Genomic DNA, 17,249 nt, shown 5'->3' with positions numbered 1-17,249 from the left:
CTTCCTGCGTGTTAAATGAGATGCGGCCAATACAATCGTGTATAGATTAGACTCATGCATAAAAAAACTGTTTTGCATGCAATGTATGCGTGTGCATGTTCAAGACATGGCAAGGTACATTCCAGATTTAATCTACATCTGAATTGTCGTAGCTTTATATTATAGCTAGCCTCGATCCCAGGCCGAGTTTTCGCTTTTATAACGTTTAGGTGAACAACTATATAGGCCTGCACTAGTTGTCTGCGCATGCATGCGCCCAGTCATTCAAGTAGACTAAAAATTAGACTAATGGATATTTTTGTTCACATTTATATTCGTGTACTATCGTACTAGCAGTCAGTATCCCGTTTATCATTAATCGATTGGAATGGCTCTTAATTATTTAGAAAACATTATTCTGAAGTTAAGACAGAAGAACAAGTGAAGAGGCTATAAATCTTGACAATTAAAGCTCGTCAAGGTCAGATTTGTTGTGTGGTTCTATCATATCAAGTCATTTTTGTTTGGAAAGATCTAGATCCATCATTGGTATAATTATCTTATGGTGGATGAAGTGAAGAGTGCATGTGAGCTAGAGGACTTGGTGGTGCGAGGTTCGAAGTAGTTGAACCAACCTGATCTCATGTGAGACCATCCAGCAGTTTGCGTTTCCTCAGTCTAGCAGTGGTTCGGGCAGGTTGGAAGTAGTGGGATCGAACCACACCGAACACCTGTACAACACCCTAACCAAGTGTTTGCCAGTCCAGTAGTGTAGTTTGAAGAGGTTCAGAAAAATCGAACCACACCGAACTCCTGTAGAACACCTTCACAAAGTGTTTGCATCTCCAGTAGTATAGTTCGAAGAAGTTCGGAAGAATCGAACCACACCGAACACCTGTAGAACACCCTCACCAAGTGTTTGCTTGTGCTGAGATTTAGGGATCGAACCACACCGAACACCTGTACAACACCCTAACCAAGTGTTTGCCAGTCCAGTAGCATAGTTCGAAGAGGTTCGGAGGGATCGAACCACACCCAACACCTATAGAACACCCTCAACTACGCCAACACTTGATTAGGGTGTTCTACAAGTGTTCATTGTGGTTCAATCCTTCCGAACCTCTTCGAACTACACTACTTCGAACCTGCTCGAACCTACTGCTAGATCTAGGAAACGAAGACTGTGGGATGAGATAGAGGTGGTTCCACTACTTCGAACCTGTTTGAACCACTGTTAGACCGTGGAAATGAAGACTGTGGGATGAGATAGAGGTGGTTCAACTACTTGAACTACTGCTTGAACCACTGCTGGACAGAGGTAACGAAGACTGCTGGATAGTCTCACATGAGATCCGGGTGGTTTAACTACTAAACCATGTGAGACTATCCAAGTTCCGAAGTCCTTGTTTCCACTGTTATACAGTGGAAACAAGGACTGTGGGATGAGGTAGAGGTGGTTCAACTACTTCGAACCTGCCCGAACCACTACTAGACCTAGGAAACGCAGACTGCTGGATAGTCGCAAATGAGATCGGGGTGGTTCAACTACTTCGAACCCACTTATAACTTCGAACTATACTACTGGACACGCAAACACTTGGTGAAGGTGTTCTACAGGTGTTCGGTGTGGTTCGATTCTTCCGAACCTCATCGAACTACACCACTGGACACGCGAGAGTTCGGTGTGGTTCAAAGTCTCTTTCGAATCTCTTCAAACTTGATCGAACCACACCAAACACTTGCAAGATACTCTTTGTTTATGCTGTACAATAGTTTGAAGAGGTTCGGAAGAGTTGTACAGGCAAACACTTGGTTAGGGTGTTGTACAGGTGTTCGGTGTGGTTCAATCTCTAAATCTCAGCACAAGCAAACACTTGGTGAGGGTGTTCTACATGTGTTTAGTGTGGTTCCTAACTTCTTTGAACTACACTACTGGACAGGCAAACACTTGGTTAGGGTGTTGTACAGGTGTTTGGTGTGGTTCGATCACTAAATCTCAGCACAAGCAAACACTTGGTGAGTGTGTTCTACAAGGTGTTCGGTGTGGTTCGATTCTTCCGAACCTCTTCGAACTACACTATTGGACACACAAACACTTGGTGAGGGTGTTCTACTGGTGTTCAGTGTGGTTCGATCCCTCTGAACTTCTTCAAACTATACTACTGGAGATTCAAACACTTTGTGAAGGTGTTCTACAGGAGTTCGGTGTGGTTCGAACCACACCGAACACCTGTAGAACACCCTAACCAAGTGTTTGCGTGTCCAGTAGTGTACTTCGAAGAGGTTCGGAAGAATCGAACACCTGTAGAACACCCTCACCAAGTGTTTGCTTGTGCTGAGATTTAGGGATCGAACCACACCGAACACCTGTACAACACCCTAACCAAGTGTTTACCAGTCCAGTAGCATAGTTCGAAGAGGTTCGGAGCGATCGAGCCACACTGAACATCTATAGAACACACTCACCAAGTGTTTGCGTGTCCAGTAATATAGTTCGAAGAGGTTCGAAGGGATCAAATCACCGAACACCTGTAGAACACCCTTACCAAGTGTTTACGTGTCCTAAATCTCAGCACAAGCAAACACTTGGTGAGGGTGTTCTACAGGTGTTCGGTGTGGTTCGATTCTTCCGAACCTCTTCGAACTACACTACTGGACAAGTGTTCATTGTGGTTCAATCCTTCCGAACCTCTTCGAACTACACTACTGGATGCGCAAACACTTGGTTAGGGTGTTCTACAGGTGTTCGGTGTGGTTCGATCCTTCCGATCCTCTTTGAACTACACTACTGGAGACGCAAACACTTGGTTAGGGTGTTCTACAGGTGTTCGGCGTGGTTCGATCCTTCCGATCCTCTTCGAACTACACTACTGGACCGCAAACACTTGGTGAGGGATCGAACCACACCGAACACTTGTAGAACACCCTAATCAAGTTTTGGCATGTCCAGTAGTGTAGTTCGAAGAGGATCAAAGGATCGAACCACACCGAACCACACCGAACACCTGTACAACACCCTAACCAAGTGTTTGCCAGTCCAGTAGCGTAGTTCGACGAGGTTTGGTGGGATCCAACCACACCAAACACCTGTAGTACACCCTCACCAAGTGTTTGCGTGTCCAGTAATATAGTTCGAAGAGGTTCGAAGGGATCAAATCACCGAACACCTGTAGAACACCCTCACCAAGTGTTTACGTGTCCAGTAATGTAGTTTGAAGAGGTTCGGAACGATCGAACCACACCGAACTCCAGTAGAACACCTTCACAAAGTGTTTGCATCTCCAGTAGTATAGTTCGAAAAAGTTGGAGGGATCGAAACACACCGAACACCCTGTAGAACACACTCACCAAGTGTTTGCTTGTGCTGCAAATGACCTGACACGTGACACATCTGACACGTTACCAGTCGCAACGCCTAGTTCGAACAAATGGCATCATCGTCGGCAGTAAGAATAACCCAGACCCAAGAAATCCCTGGCTATGTGACCAGTAAAGGTCCCGCAGGTTTTAAGGCCGTGTGTAAGGTATGTACATGTAACTAGCTAACACCATTAAATTCCATCCAGATCAGATAAATACCTCCCCCCCCCCACACACACACAGACCACTGAAGGAACATTAGTCACACTCACTCCCAAGAAACGTGAGTTGGGAGACAATGAAAAATTGTTTGAAAGTAAGTTCCCCAAGCATATGTTTGGTGTTGATTGCCTAAACATAAACAACGTTGGTTCCCCCCCTATTATAGACACTCCAGAAGCCCTCGAAACGAGGAAAAGCAAAGCAGCAAGTAAAGTCAAGCAGCTAGTGAGGGAATGCCGAGAGGTAAACTGTCCTCGTTCCCTCTGTTGCTGTGTCTGTTGCTCAACCTCGTTTTTTGTCTTGATGGATGTCCTTATCTGATCTTTCTACAGAATCAGAATGTGTGCAGTGACGAGTCATTGAGTCCTCCACCATTTAAGAAAAATAAACCACAGGTAAATTATTAACTTACTTTGAAGAGGTTCGGAAGAGTCGAACCACACCGAACTCTGGCAAAGTACTCTTTGCTTATGCTGTACAGTAGTTCTTAGAGGTTCGGAAGAGTCGAACCACTCGCATGATATAGTCTACATTATGTTTGACAACTTCCTGTCCTTTCTACAGGATGGCAGTAGTGAGAACGAGCCTCTGCCACGTAACAAACGTAAAAAAAAGGCAAGAATATAACATACATGTGTTTGAGTTCGACTTCCTGGGAGTGTTAGGAGTTTACGGTGGAAAGCCGTCATCACCTACCCTGTTAATACCATTTCTCAAACACACACACATGTAGCGTAGAGAAGTAAGGGTACTGTAACCATGGGTTAGGGTTTGAGTGTTTAATATACACATTATCCATTATTACACACACACACACATAGGCTACATCGAAAAAAACCAAGGCGGGTACAAAGAACAAAGAATCTGTGAACTCACAGGACAACAATGATGATCCTGAGACGAGTGACACCAGTGGGATTGAGTCAGTGAGTACTCGTGTGCTAATTGTACAAGTGCCATGGGTTAGGGTTTGAGTGTTTAATATACACATTATCCATTATTACACACACACACACATAGGCTACATCGAAAAAAACCAAGGCGGGTACAAAGAACAAAGAATCTGTGAACTCACAGGACAACAATGATGATCCTGAGACGAGTGACACCAGTGGGATTGAGTCAGTGAGTACTCGTGTGCTAATTGTACAAGTTGCCATGGGTTAGGGTTTGAGTGTTTAATATACACATTATCCATTATTACACACCACACACATAGGCTACATCGAAAAAAACCAAGGCGGGTACAAAGAACAAAGAATCTGTGAACTCACAGGACAACAATGATGATCCTGAGACGAGTGACACCAGTGGGATTGAGTCAGTGAGTACTCGTGTGCTAATTGTACAAGTGCCATGGGTTAGGGTTTAAGTGTTTAATATACACATTATCCATTATTACACACACACACACACATAGGCTACATCGAAAAAAACCAAGGCGGGTACAAAGAACAAAGAATCCGTGAACTCACAGGACAACAATGATGATCCTGAGACGAGTGACACCAGTGGGATTGAGTCAGTGAGTACTCGTGTGCTAATTGTACAAGTATTGTAGACTAGCATTGTTTTGTGGTGATAAATGTGGTAAGCAGGTAATGATACAGCTCATTGGACATTACATATTCATATTCTTTCTTCTTCGTCAAATTTTACTGCATTGTTGTATATCGAAGAGGTTCGGAAGAGTCGAACCACACCGAACAATGCACAGCAATTCAATGAATGCACAGCTTAAGCAAACAGTACTGTGCGAGAGTTAGATATGGTTCGACACATCAGAACTGTTGCACAGCTTAAGCCAACTGTACCTTGCGAGAGTTCGGTGTGGTTCGACGCTTGCAAACTTTCCAACTGTTGCACAGCTTAAATCAAATAGTACACTATACACATTTCCAAACCTCTTCGAACTGATTTGAAATACTTCGAAGAGGTTCAAAAGCATTGAAACATTATCAATTATTACACACACACACAGGCTACATCGAAAAAAACTAAGGCGGGTACAAAGAACAAAGAATCCGTGAACTCACAGGACAAGAATGATGATGATGCGATCTCCTCTTCTGGTTTACATGCACCTGAGACGAGTGACACCAGTAGGAATGAGTCAGTGAGTTACTTGTGTGCTAAGTGTACAAGTATTGTAGACTAGCACTGTTTTGTGGTGATAAATGTGGTAAGCACAGCTTAAACCAGCTGTACCTTGCGAGAGTTCGGTGTGGTTCGACGCTTGCAAACTTTTTCCAACTGTTGCACAGCTTAAAAGTACTGCATCATCGTCGCCAGTAAGAATAACCCAGACCCAAGAAATCCCTGGCTATGTGACCAGTAAAGGTCCCGCAGGTTTTAAGGCCGTGTGTAAGGTATGTACATGTAACTAGCTAACACCATTAAATTCCATCCAGATCAGATAAATACCTCCCCCCCCCACACACACACAGACCACTGAAGGAACATTAGTCACACTCACTCCCAAGAAACGTGAGTTGGGAGACAATGAAAAATTTTTTGAAAGTAAGTTCCCCAAGCATATGTTTGGTGTTGATTGCCTAAACATAAACAACGTTGGTTCCCCCCCTATTATAGACACTCCAGAAGCCCTCGAAACGAGGAAAAGCAAAGCAGCAAGTAAAGTCAAGCAGCTAGTGAGGGAATGCCGAGAGGTAAACTGTCCTCGTTCCCTCTGTTGCTGTGTCTGTTGCTCAACCCCGTTTTTTGTCTTGATGGATGTCCTTATCTGATCTTTCTACAGAATCAGAATGTGTGCAGTGACGAGTCATTGAGTCCTCCACCATTTAAGAAAAATAAACCACAGGTAAATTATTAACTTACTTTGAAGAGGTTCGGAAGAGTCGAACCACACCGAACTCTGGCAAAGTACTCTTTGCTTATGCTGTACAGTAGTTCTTAGAGGTTCGGAAGAGTCGAACCACTCGCATGATATGGTCTACATTATGTTTGACAACTTCCTGTCCTTTCTACAGGATGGCAGTAGTGAGAACGAGCCTCTGCCACGTAACAAACGTAAAAAAAAGGCAAGAATATAACATACATGTGTTTGAGTTCGACTTCCTGGGAGTGTTAGGAGTTTACGGTGGAAAGCCGTCATCACCTACCCTGTTAATACCATTTCTCAAACACACACACATGTAGCGTAGAGAAGTAAGGGTACTGTAACCATGGGTTAGGGTTTGAGTGTTTAATATACACATTATCCATTATTACACACACACACACATAGGCTACATCGAAAAAAACCAAGGCGGGTACAAAGAACAAAGAATCTGTGAACTCACAGGACAACAATGATGATCCTGAGACGAGTGACACCAGTGGGATTGAGTCAGTGAGTACTCGTGTGCTAATTGTACAAGTGCCATGGGTTAGGGTTTGAGTGTTTAATATACACATTATCCATTATTACACACACACACACACATAGGCTACATCGAAAAAAACCAAGGCGGGTACAAAGAACAAAGAATCCGTGAACTCACAGGACAACAATGATGATCCTGAGACGAGTGACACCAGTGGGATTGAGTCAGTGAGTACTCGTGTGCTAATTGTACAAGTATTGTAGACTAGCATTGTTTTGTGGTGATAAATGTGGTAAGCAGGTAATGATACAGCTCATTGGACATTACATATTCATATTCTTTCTTCTTCGTCAAATTTTACTGCATTGTTGTATATCGAAGAGGTTCGGAAGAGTCGAACCACACCGAACAATGCACAGCAATTCAATGAATGCACAGCTTAAGCAAACAGTACTGTGCGAGAGTTAGATATGGTTCGACACATCAGAACTGTTGCACAGCTTAAGCCAACTGTACCTTGCGAGAGTTCGGTGTGGTTCGACGCTTGCAAACTTTCCAACTGTTGCACAGCTTAAATCAATGTATGGTGTATGACCTATTGCTATTGGCTAACGCTCACAATCCCTGTTATAACTGGCATGCATGCGCGCGCACTGTAAAAACAAGTGGGTTGTTTCAACCCTGACATGCGTGTCATTTGATTGTCCCTCCAAATAACATGCTACACGTATGTCAAATTGCAAGCTCACATGTAGTATTTCCAAGACAAGGGCATATAAAGAGAAGAGGAGAAGAGGGCATGCAACTCCTGTGTATGCCTCATATTATATACTCATTTAATCTATTGAGTACAGTCAAAAGCTTCTTATAGGGCGGAATTGATTTTACAATTCCGATGATTCACTGTTAGGACCATTAATGACCATGTACAATCGTGGCGAACACTTTGGCTGCACGTACATCAATTTTCAGTTCTTAGCTTGTTTAAAAGTTCTGCAGTCAGCCGTTTAAGCAGTTTGACACATGTGTAACACGCTATACACGCATGCTATAAATGGCACATCTCTTTTTACAGTATATGTGTTAATATAGTATAGAGCTGGTGGTTGGGGCATGTCCCAACAGACTTCACTTTGATGTACGAACAGCCCATATTAAGCTCTTGGCTAGATTTTTTTCCGCGCGACTAGCTTCTCTACCTTGGCTAACTCATTGAAGAAGAGGAATGTCTACGAACTGTCTGTTTAGTACGGACCATGTAGTGTGACAAATTGACAGACTTTAGGTTAGCTGCTTGCGTACATCATTTTAACTCCCTAAATGGGTGATTTCAATTATTTTTCAACAGGTTATGCCCCTCCTCTTCTTGGACTGATTCGTTGACCACGACAATTATGTGCTTTTTGTAACAGTATTATAAGACATGTGTGTTGTTTCCCAATAACTTTGTTGATCTGTGATGGTGACTCTCTGGTACTCAAATACACCTGTAACGTGAGAGCAGACGCGGGGGGTGGTGGGTTAGATCTAATTAGTGGTTGCTCAGGGGATTCAGTACATAAAACTACACAATTCGTTTAAGAGTCTCGAACCCAAACACGTACAGTACTTTTGTGCAAGGTGTGGTGGTTTGTTACGGCCGAAAGTGACCGAAAGTGCTTGCCTGAGCTCACATCACTAAGGACCTCTGCGGTCTGCTGCTTGGTCTTGTTTGGCCTTCAGATGCCCATGCGCAGAAATGACTTGTGAGCTATAAATTAACCTTTGTTTACACTGAAAGTTTAGTAATTACTTCTATTTGTACCACTAGAAAAACGAACTACTTTAGACGGTGGAATGGGAGTAAGTTTTCACTTCCAGTGTGATTGTGGAGTAAAAGAAATTACTTTCAGGTTTGGAAGGCTTGATTTGTCTCAGGATTAAAGAGTATAGTGTCCGCTATGTTCTCTACCTCGATGCATCTGTGGATTACTTCAGTAAAGAACACCTTCCCTACGCTATCACTGCTTTGTTTGTTTTGATCTTGGTGATTATCTTTCCACTTGTATTTCTTGTCATCTATCCAATGCGTTGGTTTCAACGAGTTCTGAACAAGTTTAAAATTCAGCGTCAACACGTTGATATGTTTGTTTACTGTTATCAAGGTTACTACAAGGACGGGACAAATGGAACTCGTGACTGTCGATGCTTTTCTAGAACGTTCTTTCTCTCTCATATCATTATGTTTGTCTTGTTCGCCCTCTCACGAAATATTCATTGCTATCTCATATGTACCATGTTTTTGTCATCGTCCAGCTACTGGTACAGCCATACAAAGAGCAGTTTCGTATCTACAACTTATATATTAATCGATATTGTGATGATGTTGAAATTGTTCTGATTATGGTGCTTCAGCTTCAGCTATAGCCTGAAAGCAGTTCATTTTGTTAACTTTTCTTTTGTTCTTACCGGAATGTTTTGAGTTCTTCCATTTGTGTATTTAGTAGCTGTTACTATGTGGAGGATATGGTCAACAAATTGCTTCAAAGTATGTGTTAGACAACATCGTAATATCGATATTGAAGAAAACGACACCTCTTATAATTTAATTTTCCTGATAGAATGCTATAGTTCAAGCGGGCTTATTGCAAGGGGACAATCAACGATGCATCTCATACGGAACAGCTGCCTGATTGTTTTGAGCCAAACTGAACATTGTTGTGTATTTTAATAAGTGCACGTTTTATATGTACTGTCATGCATGTTCATTTTCACATACGGCTCTTAATTAAGCTTTATACAATTATACAACTCGAGACATACATTGTCATTGTAAATCTACAAAAAGTGATGATTGATGAATGACAATTCAGTGATTAAATGATCGCTTGGCCTGTGATCCAACACACTAACAATTACAGTTCAACGTTTGATATAAAAGTAGAATGGGTGCATTACGTATTTGAGTGAGGGGTCGTGCGCATTAAATGACGGCCTCAGGCAATTTTTCCCCTCAGTATTTATTATTTATGTTATTTATTTCTTGGGCTTTATTCCCCCCTTAAAAAATTGACATTGCGGATCTGCAATTGCAAATCGCCTCCTTTTGAAACACATGGCGGTTTAAACCGCGGCGAAAAATGTGATGACATAGACTGCACTAGACAGCACTAGAGCGCTAGTCCCATCACATTTTGACATGATAGCTTGTGCAATTTTTTTTTAAACTGAACATAATTATATTATTACATGTAAGTTAATTGTGATAAAACATAACACAAAATTAATGATTAAACTGAAGAGAACTGCTGGCATAGCGTACTCGTGAGTTCATAGGGCAGGTCCTGCAAGTGCTCCACATACATGCACTAGTGATGGCATCCTCAAAGGCATCGATGTCGAGCTCCTCCGATCGATAGTCAGACTTGATCATCGATCGCCCGATCGTTAGAGAAATTTTGCATTGAAGAAGCCACTATTCATGACTTCTATTCTATCTGGAATCACCAAACTCTTTCTCAGCGAGATTGCCAATCGGTGTTGCGCCACTGTTTGCGGCAAGTTTTAAATTGTTGGGGTTGTTTGGACAGTAGTTTCTGTGAGTTGGTAAGGAATGGCTACTGGATCCACACTTGCACTTTCTCTTTTCCTTTGCTCCCTTGACAATCTCGACCTTTTCAACCATATCCTCATCCTCTCCGCGTAGGTGTGGTGTCCATGTTTATTTGACCACAGTTTTCGTTGCTGTGCTTCGTATGTCCTTTGTTTCTTCAACTGTAGCCGCCTCTTTTTTGCCTTTGTTGTTTTTATTGAGTCGAGGACCTTTTTGCAACAGTGTGAATGAAAGGCTACTATACTGCTATTGACTCGTAACGGCCTCGAAGGTTTACTGCCAATAAGGTTTACTGCCAATGGGTCTTAGTCGGTTGCACATGCGCATAATTTTAATTTTGGTTCTGTATTAGAAAATTGATAAGTAATTGACACAAGCATCAGTGGCTAGTATCCAGTTAAGAGAGGCAGTGGCTTCAACTCTTCAGCTTCTAGATCGCTTTGTTCGTATTGCGTTTTCTTTTCTCTTTAACTTTCCTTCATACTTTTTTCTGTCTGAGGAAATCACCAAAATAGACCATTGCTCGAATGACGAGATCCTCTTCATTATCTGAAACCGTTTCCGTCTCTGCTGAGGCACCTTCAAAGGTTTCACTTGTCACTGGTTGTAGAGTTGGCTCCGTTGCGACACCATGGTAGGTTTCTTTCAGTATAGAGAGGCAGTTTTATCTCTTAGCTCGTTGTGCCTTATGCTGGGGTAGCCTCCTCTTGGGCATGAGAGAGCATGTTGAATAGAGAACGTCTGGCCACAGACACAGTGGGTTGGACCATATTGCATATTGCGTCACAAAAGGCCGTTTTTTAATTACATAACTACATTGCTCGTGAAAATGAACGTGGCGATTATTATTATTATTATTAAGCTATTATTTAGACTTACTGTTGTAAGCTTCCTCCCATCTATGTAATTCCCATGGAATCTATGAACATTGAAGTAGAACCATACTACTTATTATTCATGCGAGCCGAGGTATAGAATTAATTACGACAATCAATCTTGAGTTGGGAAAGCATCAGGAAATACATGCTCAAGATATTACCTATATTATGCTATATTTTAATGTCAAGCTAACAGCCTATTTTTCTTATTACAACATAATTTCTTTTCGTTGCTGTGCTTCGTATGATGTCCTTTGCGATTTCTTAAACTGTAGCCGCCTCTTTTTTGCCTTTGTTGTTTTTATTGAGTCGAGGACCTTTTTGCAACAGTGTGAATGAAAGTCTACTATGCTACTTCATAACGGCCTCAAAGGTTTACTGCCAATGGGTCTTAGTCGGTTGCACATGCGCATACTTTTAATTTTGGTTCTGTATTAGAAAATTGATAAGTAATTGACACAAGCATCAGTGGCTAGTATCCAGTTAAGAGAGGCAGTGTGGCTTCAACTCTTCAGCTTCTAGATCGCTTTTTTCGTATTGCGTTTTCTTTTCTTTTTCTGTCTGAGGAAATCACCAAAATACTTTAATCCATATAAAAATATATATAAAGAAGTTTACCTTTGCTAAACCTATAATTTATTAAATTTATTAAATCTAATGTGTGAGAAAGTTGTTGTTATAATGTTAGCAGCAAGTCCAGTAAGAAGTTTTGTGTTGTAAGAAGTGTCTGCTCCTTGAAGTATTTGCTCACGTGGTGTTATTCGTTTCTGAGCCAGCCCCTACAAGTGGTACAGTAGGAGCCCCTCTGATTTTTTTTTCCTTTATAAAATTTAATGCAGAGCATAGGTACGTACCAACTAGCAACTGAGAGCTAATATTAAGGTAGCCCTAACAAAAAACAGCAAAATGCAAAACAAAAAAACAAAAACAAACAAAAAACAAAAGTAGCTAAAAGGTTCAGGCAGTGACAAGGACAGTGACATACAAATTAATTAACAGACACAAAACTGTAAGTAAGGGCAAGCAGGCAATTAGTTATAAGTAAGTAATTAATTGAAACAATCCCGCACATGAGCCTTAAAACTAAGTAAACTACTTGCAGAGACAGCACTGCTTGGTAGGGAATTCCAGAGTGGAACCACATTTACGAAGAATGATGATTGATAAGACAGTGTTTTGGCAAAGGGGATAAGTAGAGGTTGGTCATGATGGTAATGCTGAGGTTTCGGATTGAGTGTGAACCTTGACGAGTGGAGAATTGATTCCCCCCTGATGATCCTGCGGCACAGAGTTACTTTCTGTTGAGACCGTCTTGTGCTCAGAGAGGGCCAAGATAAACTAGCTAGCAGAGGTAAGTATTGATCTGACCAGCGTTTGGTACAGAGTCGCGCTCCAAACTTCTGAACCGACTCCAACTGATTGATGGCACAAGAAGAAGATGGGTCCCACACACTGCTACAGTAATCCAGAAGTGGGAGCACCAGTGATTTGTACAGGGAGGAAAGTGTGGACTGATCTGCTTGGTTGAAGTGCCTGTAGCGCAGATTCCATTTTAGGTCTTTTGTGATGGTGACTCCAAGGTAGGACAAGGAGTCCACTTGTGTGATTTGACCTGAGTTTGTAGAGAGTATGATGGACGGGGGCTGTCTCTTTCTAGAGAGGAGTAGCAGTTTGGTTTTGACTGATTGAGAGTGAGACCCGCAGTGTTGACCCAGTTGGCGATGGCATCAATATCTCCTTGAAGATCCAAGACGTCAAATTCATTTCTAATGGGGCTGTACAGGAGTATGTCGTCCGCATATAATAACAGCTGAGAGCCCGGAGAAAGAGGAATTCTTGTTAGGGGATCAATGTATAGGCTGAACAGAAGGGGGCCTAAGATGGACTGGTACTCCAGAAGTGACATTGGCGGTGGACGAAGAGTGACTATCTAGGACTACCTTCTGCTTCCTGTTTGTGAGGTAGCTAGTAAACCACTTATGTAGGCTGCCCGAGATGCCTGCTGACCAGAGAGTTTTCAGGAGGCCTTGGTGAGGGACTCTGTCGAAGGCTTTGCTCAGGTCAAAGAAAACAGCAGCTACACTAGAGCCATTCTCCAATGAGCGGTGCCAGTCATGAGTAGCATGGAGGATTGCCTCCTGGGTAGAACTGCCCCACCTGAAGCCAAATTGAAGTGTTGAAAGAAGGTTGTTGGAAGTAAGATACTCCACTACCTCATTATGAACAATGCGTTCCAGCACCTTTGATAGAACACCTTTGATAGAAAGATACGCCATTGTGAAGTTGCTGACTCTCGTCTTCTCTTTTTTGCCCTCTTTCTTTTCTTTTCTCCTTCACCTTTTAGGAGTGAATATCCAGCCCCCTGATGATGGCCTTCATCGGACTCCTACTTATTATATTGGAGTCCTATACTTATCGGACTCCTATTTATTATATCGGACTTATTATATCGGAAGAGAGCTGCAAGCCATTAATTTTAGACTTGAACTTTTAGCATTGATCGTTTTTAATAACAATCATCGACGATCAGATAGTTTTTAATAACAATCGTTGTCGATTATTACCCACTCTTTGAGTTTCCCAGTGATTCTGGATTCTGCATGCAGCAAAATTAAAAACGCTGTGACTATTCTTACGGCACTGTGAAGGCTGCTTACCTTGCTATTGTTACGGCATGGTGAACTTTCATCTCTGACCATAATAATGCTGCCGTCATTCTTCTAGTTACAGCGCCAAGTTCATGAAGTAATTTTTTTATTTTACGAGCTCTAAGTAAATTCTGACATTAGCATGTGTCATAGATGAGTAATCATAAAAATCAGACAAAACCAGTGCTTGCTTTTAGGAGCATTCTTCAATCCAACACACTTTAAGTGAAACCATCCAAGACAACTATCACAGCCAATGCTTTCACTTGTAGATAAATCAGTATTGAGCAAGTCCAATTCCCATAAACAAGCAAAGTGTCTATGCTATTTTGAAGTAAACTCGGGCCTCGGGCCTAAGTCACTACTGAGCCAGCCATCAAAAGTGAAGTATTTTTTCGAGGCTAAGCTTTAGCTAGCTATATATAGTTAGTTCTGAGACACCAGTGACAAATTAAATCTTATTTCAGAAAACACATGCATGGCATTAGCCTCGATCCCAGGCCGAGTTTTTGCTTTTATAACAGTTAGGCGAACAACGAGGCTAGCATGGCATAAACACAAAAAATCACGTGAGGATAAAATATACATAATAATAATTTATAAGTAAATAGGTTCAACGAGTTTAGAGTTCAGTTACTATATATACAGTTTATTATTCCAGAGTGAACATTAATTTTATGAGCTAAAAATATAGCATAACATTGCAGTCTTACCAGGATTTCTATATAGCTTTAGTAGTTGCCGATAATTATTATCCCTGTGTATTATTATATATAATTGCATTAAACGACAGATTATCGTTTCTTGTTGGTAGTGTCCTATACACCAATTTCAACAGTATCATAATATCTGACAAACCACTTTAAAGAAACTCAGGTACTCAGATTTGCTTTGCTTTCTTTCTCTATATCTTTATTACCTGGAGTATTCTTAAGAACCGTTAGTTCTAACACTTCCATTCATACAATAAGTCTTAAAAAGGAGTGAAGGCTATTGAGGGTGCATATGCATGGTATTGTAGCAGCTATAAGGTGAATCAACAAATCTTAGACCTGGTATACATAATTGCTGATGGATCAGTGGACCAAAGTGGCCAACTTCAATTTAGAATCTGGTGCGTATATGAAATTAGGTTCTGCTGCCATGGCTATCAGCTTTTTCACAGTGCATGCGCAGTGGACCAAAGTGGCCAAGTTAAATTTAGGACTGCCATCACAGAATCTGGTGCTATCAGCTCGTGTATATATAGCTATCACTGGACCATGCAAAGTGAAGTGAGCTCTGACAGTCTGTGCATGAGGTTCCATTAAGCAAGCTTTTTTTAGGTGATCATGCAGTTATACCAGGAACAGCTAATATAATTCTAGCTTCCTGTAAAAGGTATAAATAAATTATAGCAGATTAAATATATTGTATCTATAGACCAATCGTTACTGCATGAGCTGGACTTGATCGAAGCATAATTATAATTATATATAAGTGTATAGATCTTAACACAACAATCTACCTAGTGACCATGTCCACTCTATCAGGCAAGCTGCTATTTCAGAAAATAGCCACGGCTTAAAAACTCACGCCAGATACAGCATTATTATTATAAATGGCCGCACACTACCATGCATCTCAACAGCTTAATTCAATCATAGATTGAAGAGTTATAGGGATAGGAAACGGTTGGTATCTCGAGTAACATCTGCGCTATATACGCTGCAGTTTAATCGAGGCCATCACAACAATATCTATTTCTACACCCATGCAGTGCATAATAAACTACAAGTAACTGTGCTTAGTCCGTGCAACTCACTTATATTTCAAGGTCTATACCTATTGTAGTAGTCATAACCAGCACGCTTACACGTTACATGTTCCAATAGCTCTAAAACAGCCTTGGGAACATATAACTTTATTGAAAAGTCTCTTTTTACTGGGTGTGGTCAGTCATTAGCAAGTACTACACGTGGCTCATGGACTAGGCGTGTTATAAGTTGCTGAAAGAGATGATTTCTCGAGGAAACACAGCTTTGGGAGTTACCCGGCAAAAATGTGCTTAATAGCCTCGTTCATATAGGGAGTAACGCGGATAATTTTCGAGGCTCCACTGCAGATTCAATGTAAAATCATCACGTGCACCACTCTGTTTCCTATCCCTCTAACTCTTCAATCTATGATTCAATCAACTCAAAAACCTGAATGGAAAACACAACGATAAAACACACTTTATTAATTTGCACACACACATGCATGCAATGCCATGCACATACATTGTTAATCCAGCCACACTTAGACAGTGGAGCTTGGCAAGAATAGCGAGGTAGCCACATTTCAGAAAATAGCCGTGGCTAAAACGACCCTACCTCGAATCTAATGACTGCATGATTTTGCGGTGCAAAGATAATGCCCTTGTCTGCCAAACTACACCCAAAACGTCACATCCGGCCGTAATAAAAATAAAAACGTATATATCACATATAGTTAGGGGCAGCCAGAACTGGCAGGTATACATTTCAGGGCAAGTGTGGTAGTATAAACAATTATAGCTAGCAATCCGTGCCAAACCAAATGGCGGGTATATTGAGGTGGCCGTAGCCGTACTTCAGAGAGCCAGAATAGCGAGAGTCGATGATACTGTACACACATAATATACTTTATACCCACCTCATGATAGAGTTCTCCTCCGTGGATCATTCAGATCACCACAGTCTTGTGTAGTCAGAGAGGGAGCCGATTTTAGAGGCTCTGCCTTCAGTTGAGAAAGCTACTGTAAAAGGTTTCTTCACAGGGCACTTGCATTTCCTCCACAAGGAGATTAATAACCAGCCAAATAGCACATTCACCAATGCTAGTATATACATCAGTGTTGTGATGATAGAGGAGAAAAATGAACTGCACTGCACTTGTGAAGAGTTGAGAGTAAGGCTTTCACTGTCTGTTTGTACATCAACGGTTATGATTTAAAGTTGAGCCGCTTACACCTTTTGCATCATCACAACACCATGACATCAGGAAAGAGAGTTAACAGTCTCTGATATAGAGGGACATCCAGCCACCATGTATAACTGCAGTAACACTCGTGCTCCAAGGAGGTCCACATCCTTTTCCACTTTGCGCATGCGCGGTTCCTTGCACATCCTACATTACGTGACGTGTTTACAGCATGACGTGAGGGCCGTAAGGCCCTCACGTCATGCTGTAAAGCACGTCAACGTCATAATAATACTTATGTTACAAACCGCTTGCCATACTT

At 41.6% G+C, this 17,249-nt stretch overlaps 1 protein-coding gene across 18 annotated transcripts; it reads left to right on the top strand.

Moving 5' to 3' along the window:
- The first annotated feature begins 3,349 nt into the window (after positions 1–3,349).
- Positions 3,350–7,472, top strand: LOC135341185 (dentin sialophosphoprotein-like). 18 transcript variants are annotated; one of them, XM_064537768.1, is made up of 17 exons: positions 3,350–3,503; positions 3,583–3,655; positions 3,728–3,804; positions 3,894–3,956; positions 4,126–4,176; positions 4,383–4,487; positions 4,582–4,686; positions 4,781–4,885; positions 4,982–5,086; positions 5,600–5,677; positions 5,826–5,930; positions 6,009–6,081; positions 6,154–6,230; positions 6,320–6,382; positions 6,552–6,602; positions 6,809–6,913; positions 7,010–7,470. In XM_064537768.1, exons 1-17 carry the CDS (start codon positions 3,408–3,410, stop codon positions 7,148–7,150), a joined length of 1,473 nt encoding a protein of 490 aa, XP_064393838.1. In that variant the 5' UTR covers positions 3,350–3,407; the 3' UTR covers positions 7,151–7,470. The 18 variants fall into 18 exon arrangements, with proteins under 18 accessions (XP_064393838.1, XP_064393799.1, XP_064393805.1 ...); XM_064537729.1 differs by having other exon boundaries at positions 4,603–4,686; positions 5,543–5,677; positions 7,010–7,469; XM_064537735.1 differs by having other exon boundaries at positions 5,003–5,086; positions 5,543–5,677; positions 7,010–7,468.
- The last annotated feature ends 9,777 nt before the right edge of the window (positions 7,473–17,249 follow it).

Source organism: Halichondria panicea, chromosome 1 (assembly GCF_963675165.1).
Source record: "Halichondria panicea chromosome 1, odHalPani1.1, whole genome shotgun sequence".
Taxonomy (NCBI): Eukaryota; Metazoa; Porifera; class Demospongiae; order Suberitida; family Halichondriidae; genus Halichondria; species Halichondria panicea.
This window is presented reverse-complemented; position numbering and strand designations above follow the sequence as displayed.

Excerpts from the sequence above, each read along its gene's own strand:
- LOC135341185 (XM_064537692.1), top strand. The coding sequence starts at position 3,408 with ATGGCATCATCGTCGGCAGTAAGAATAACCCAGACCCAAGAAATCCCT. Across the intron at positions 3,504-3,582 it reads GTTTTAAGGCCGTGTGTAAG|ACCACTGAAGGAACATTAGT; the intron begins GTATGTACATGT and ends ACACACACACAG. Across the intron at positions 4,488-4,581 it reads ACACCAGTGGGATTGAGTCA|GCTACATCGAAAAAAACCAA; the intron begins GTGAGTACTCGT and ends ACACACACATAG.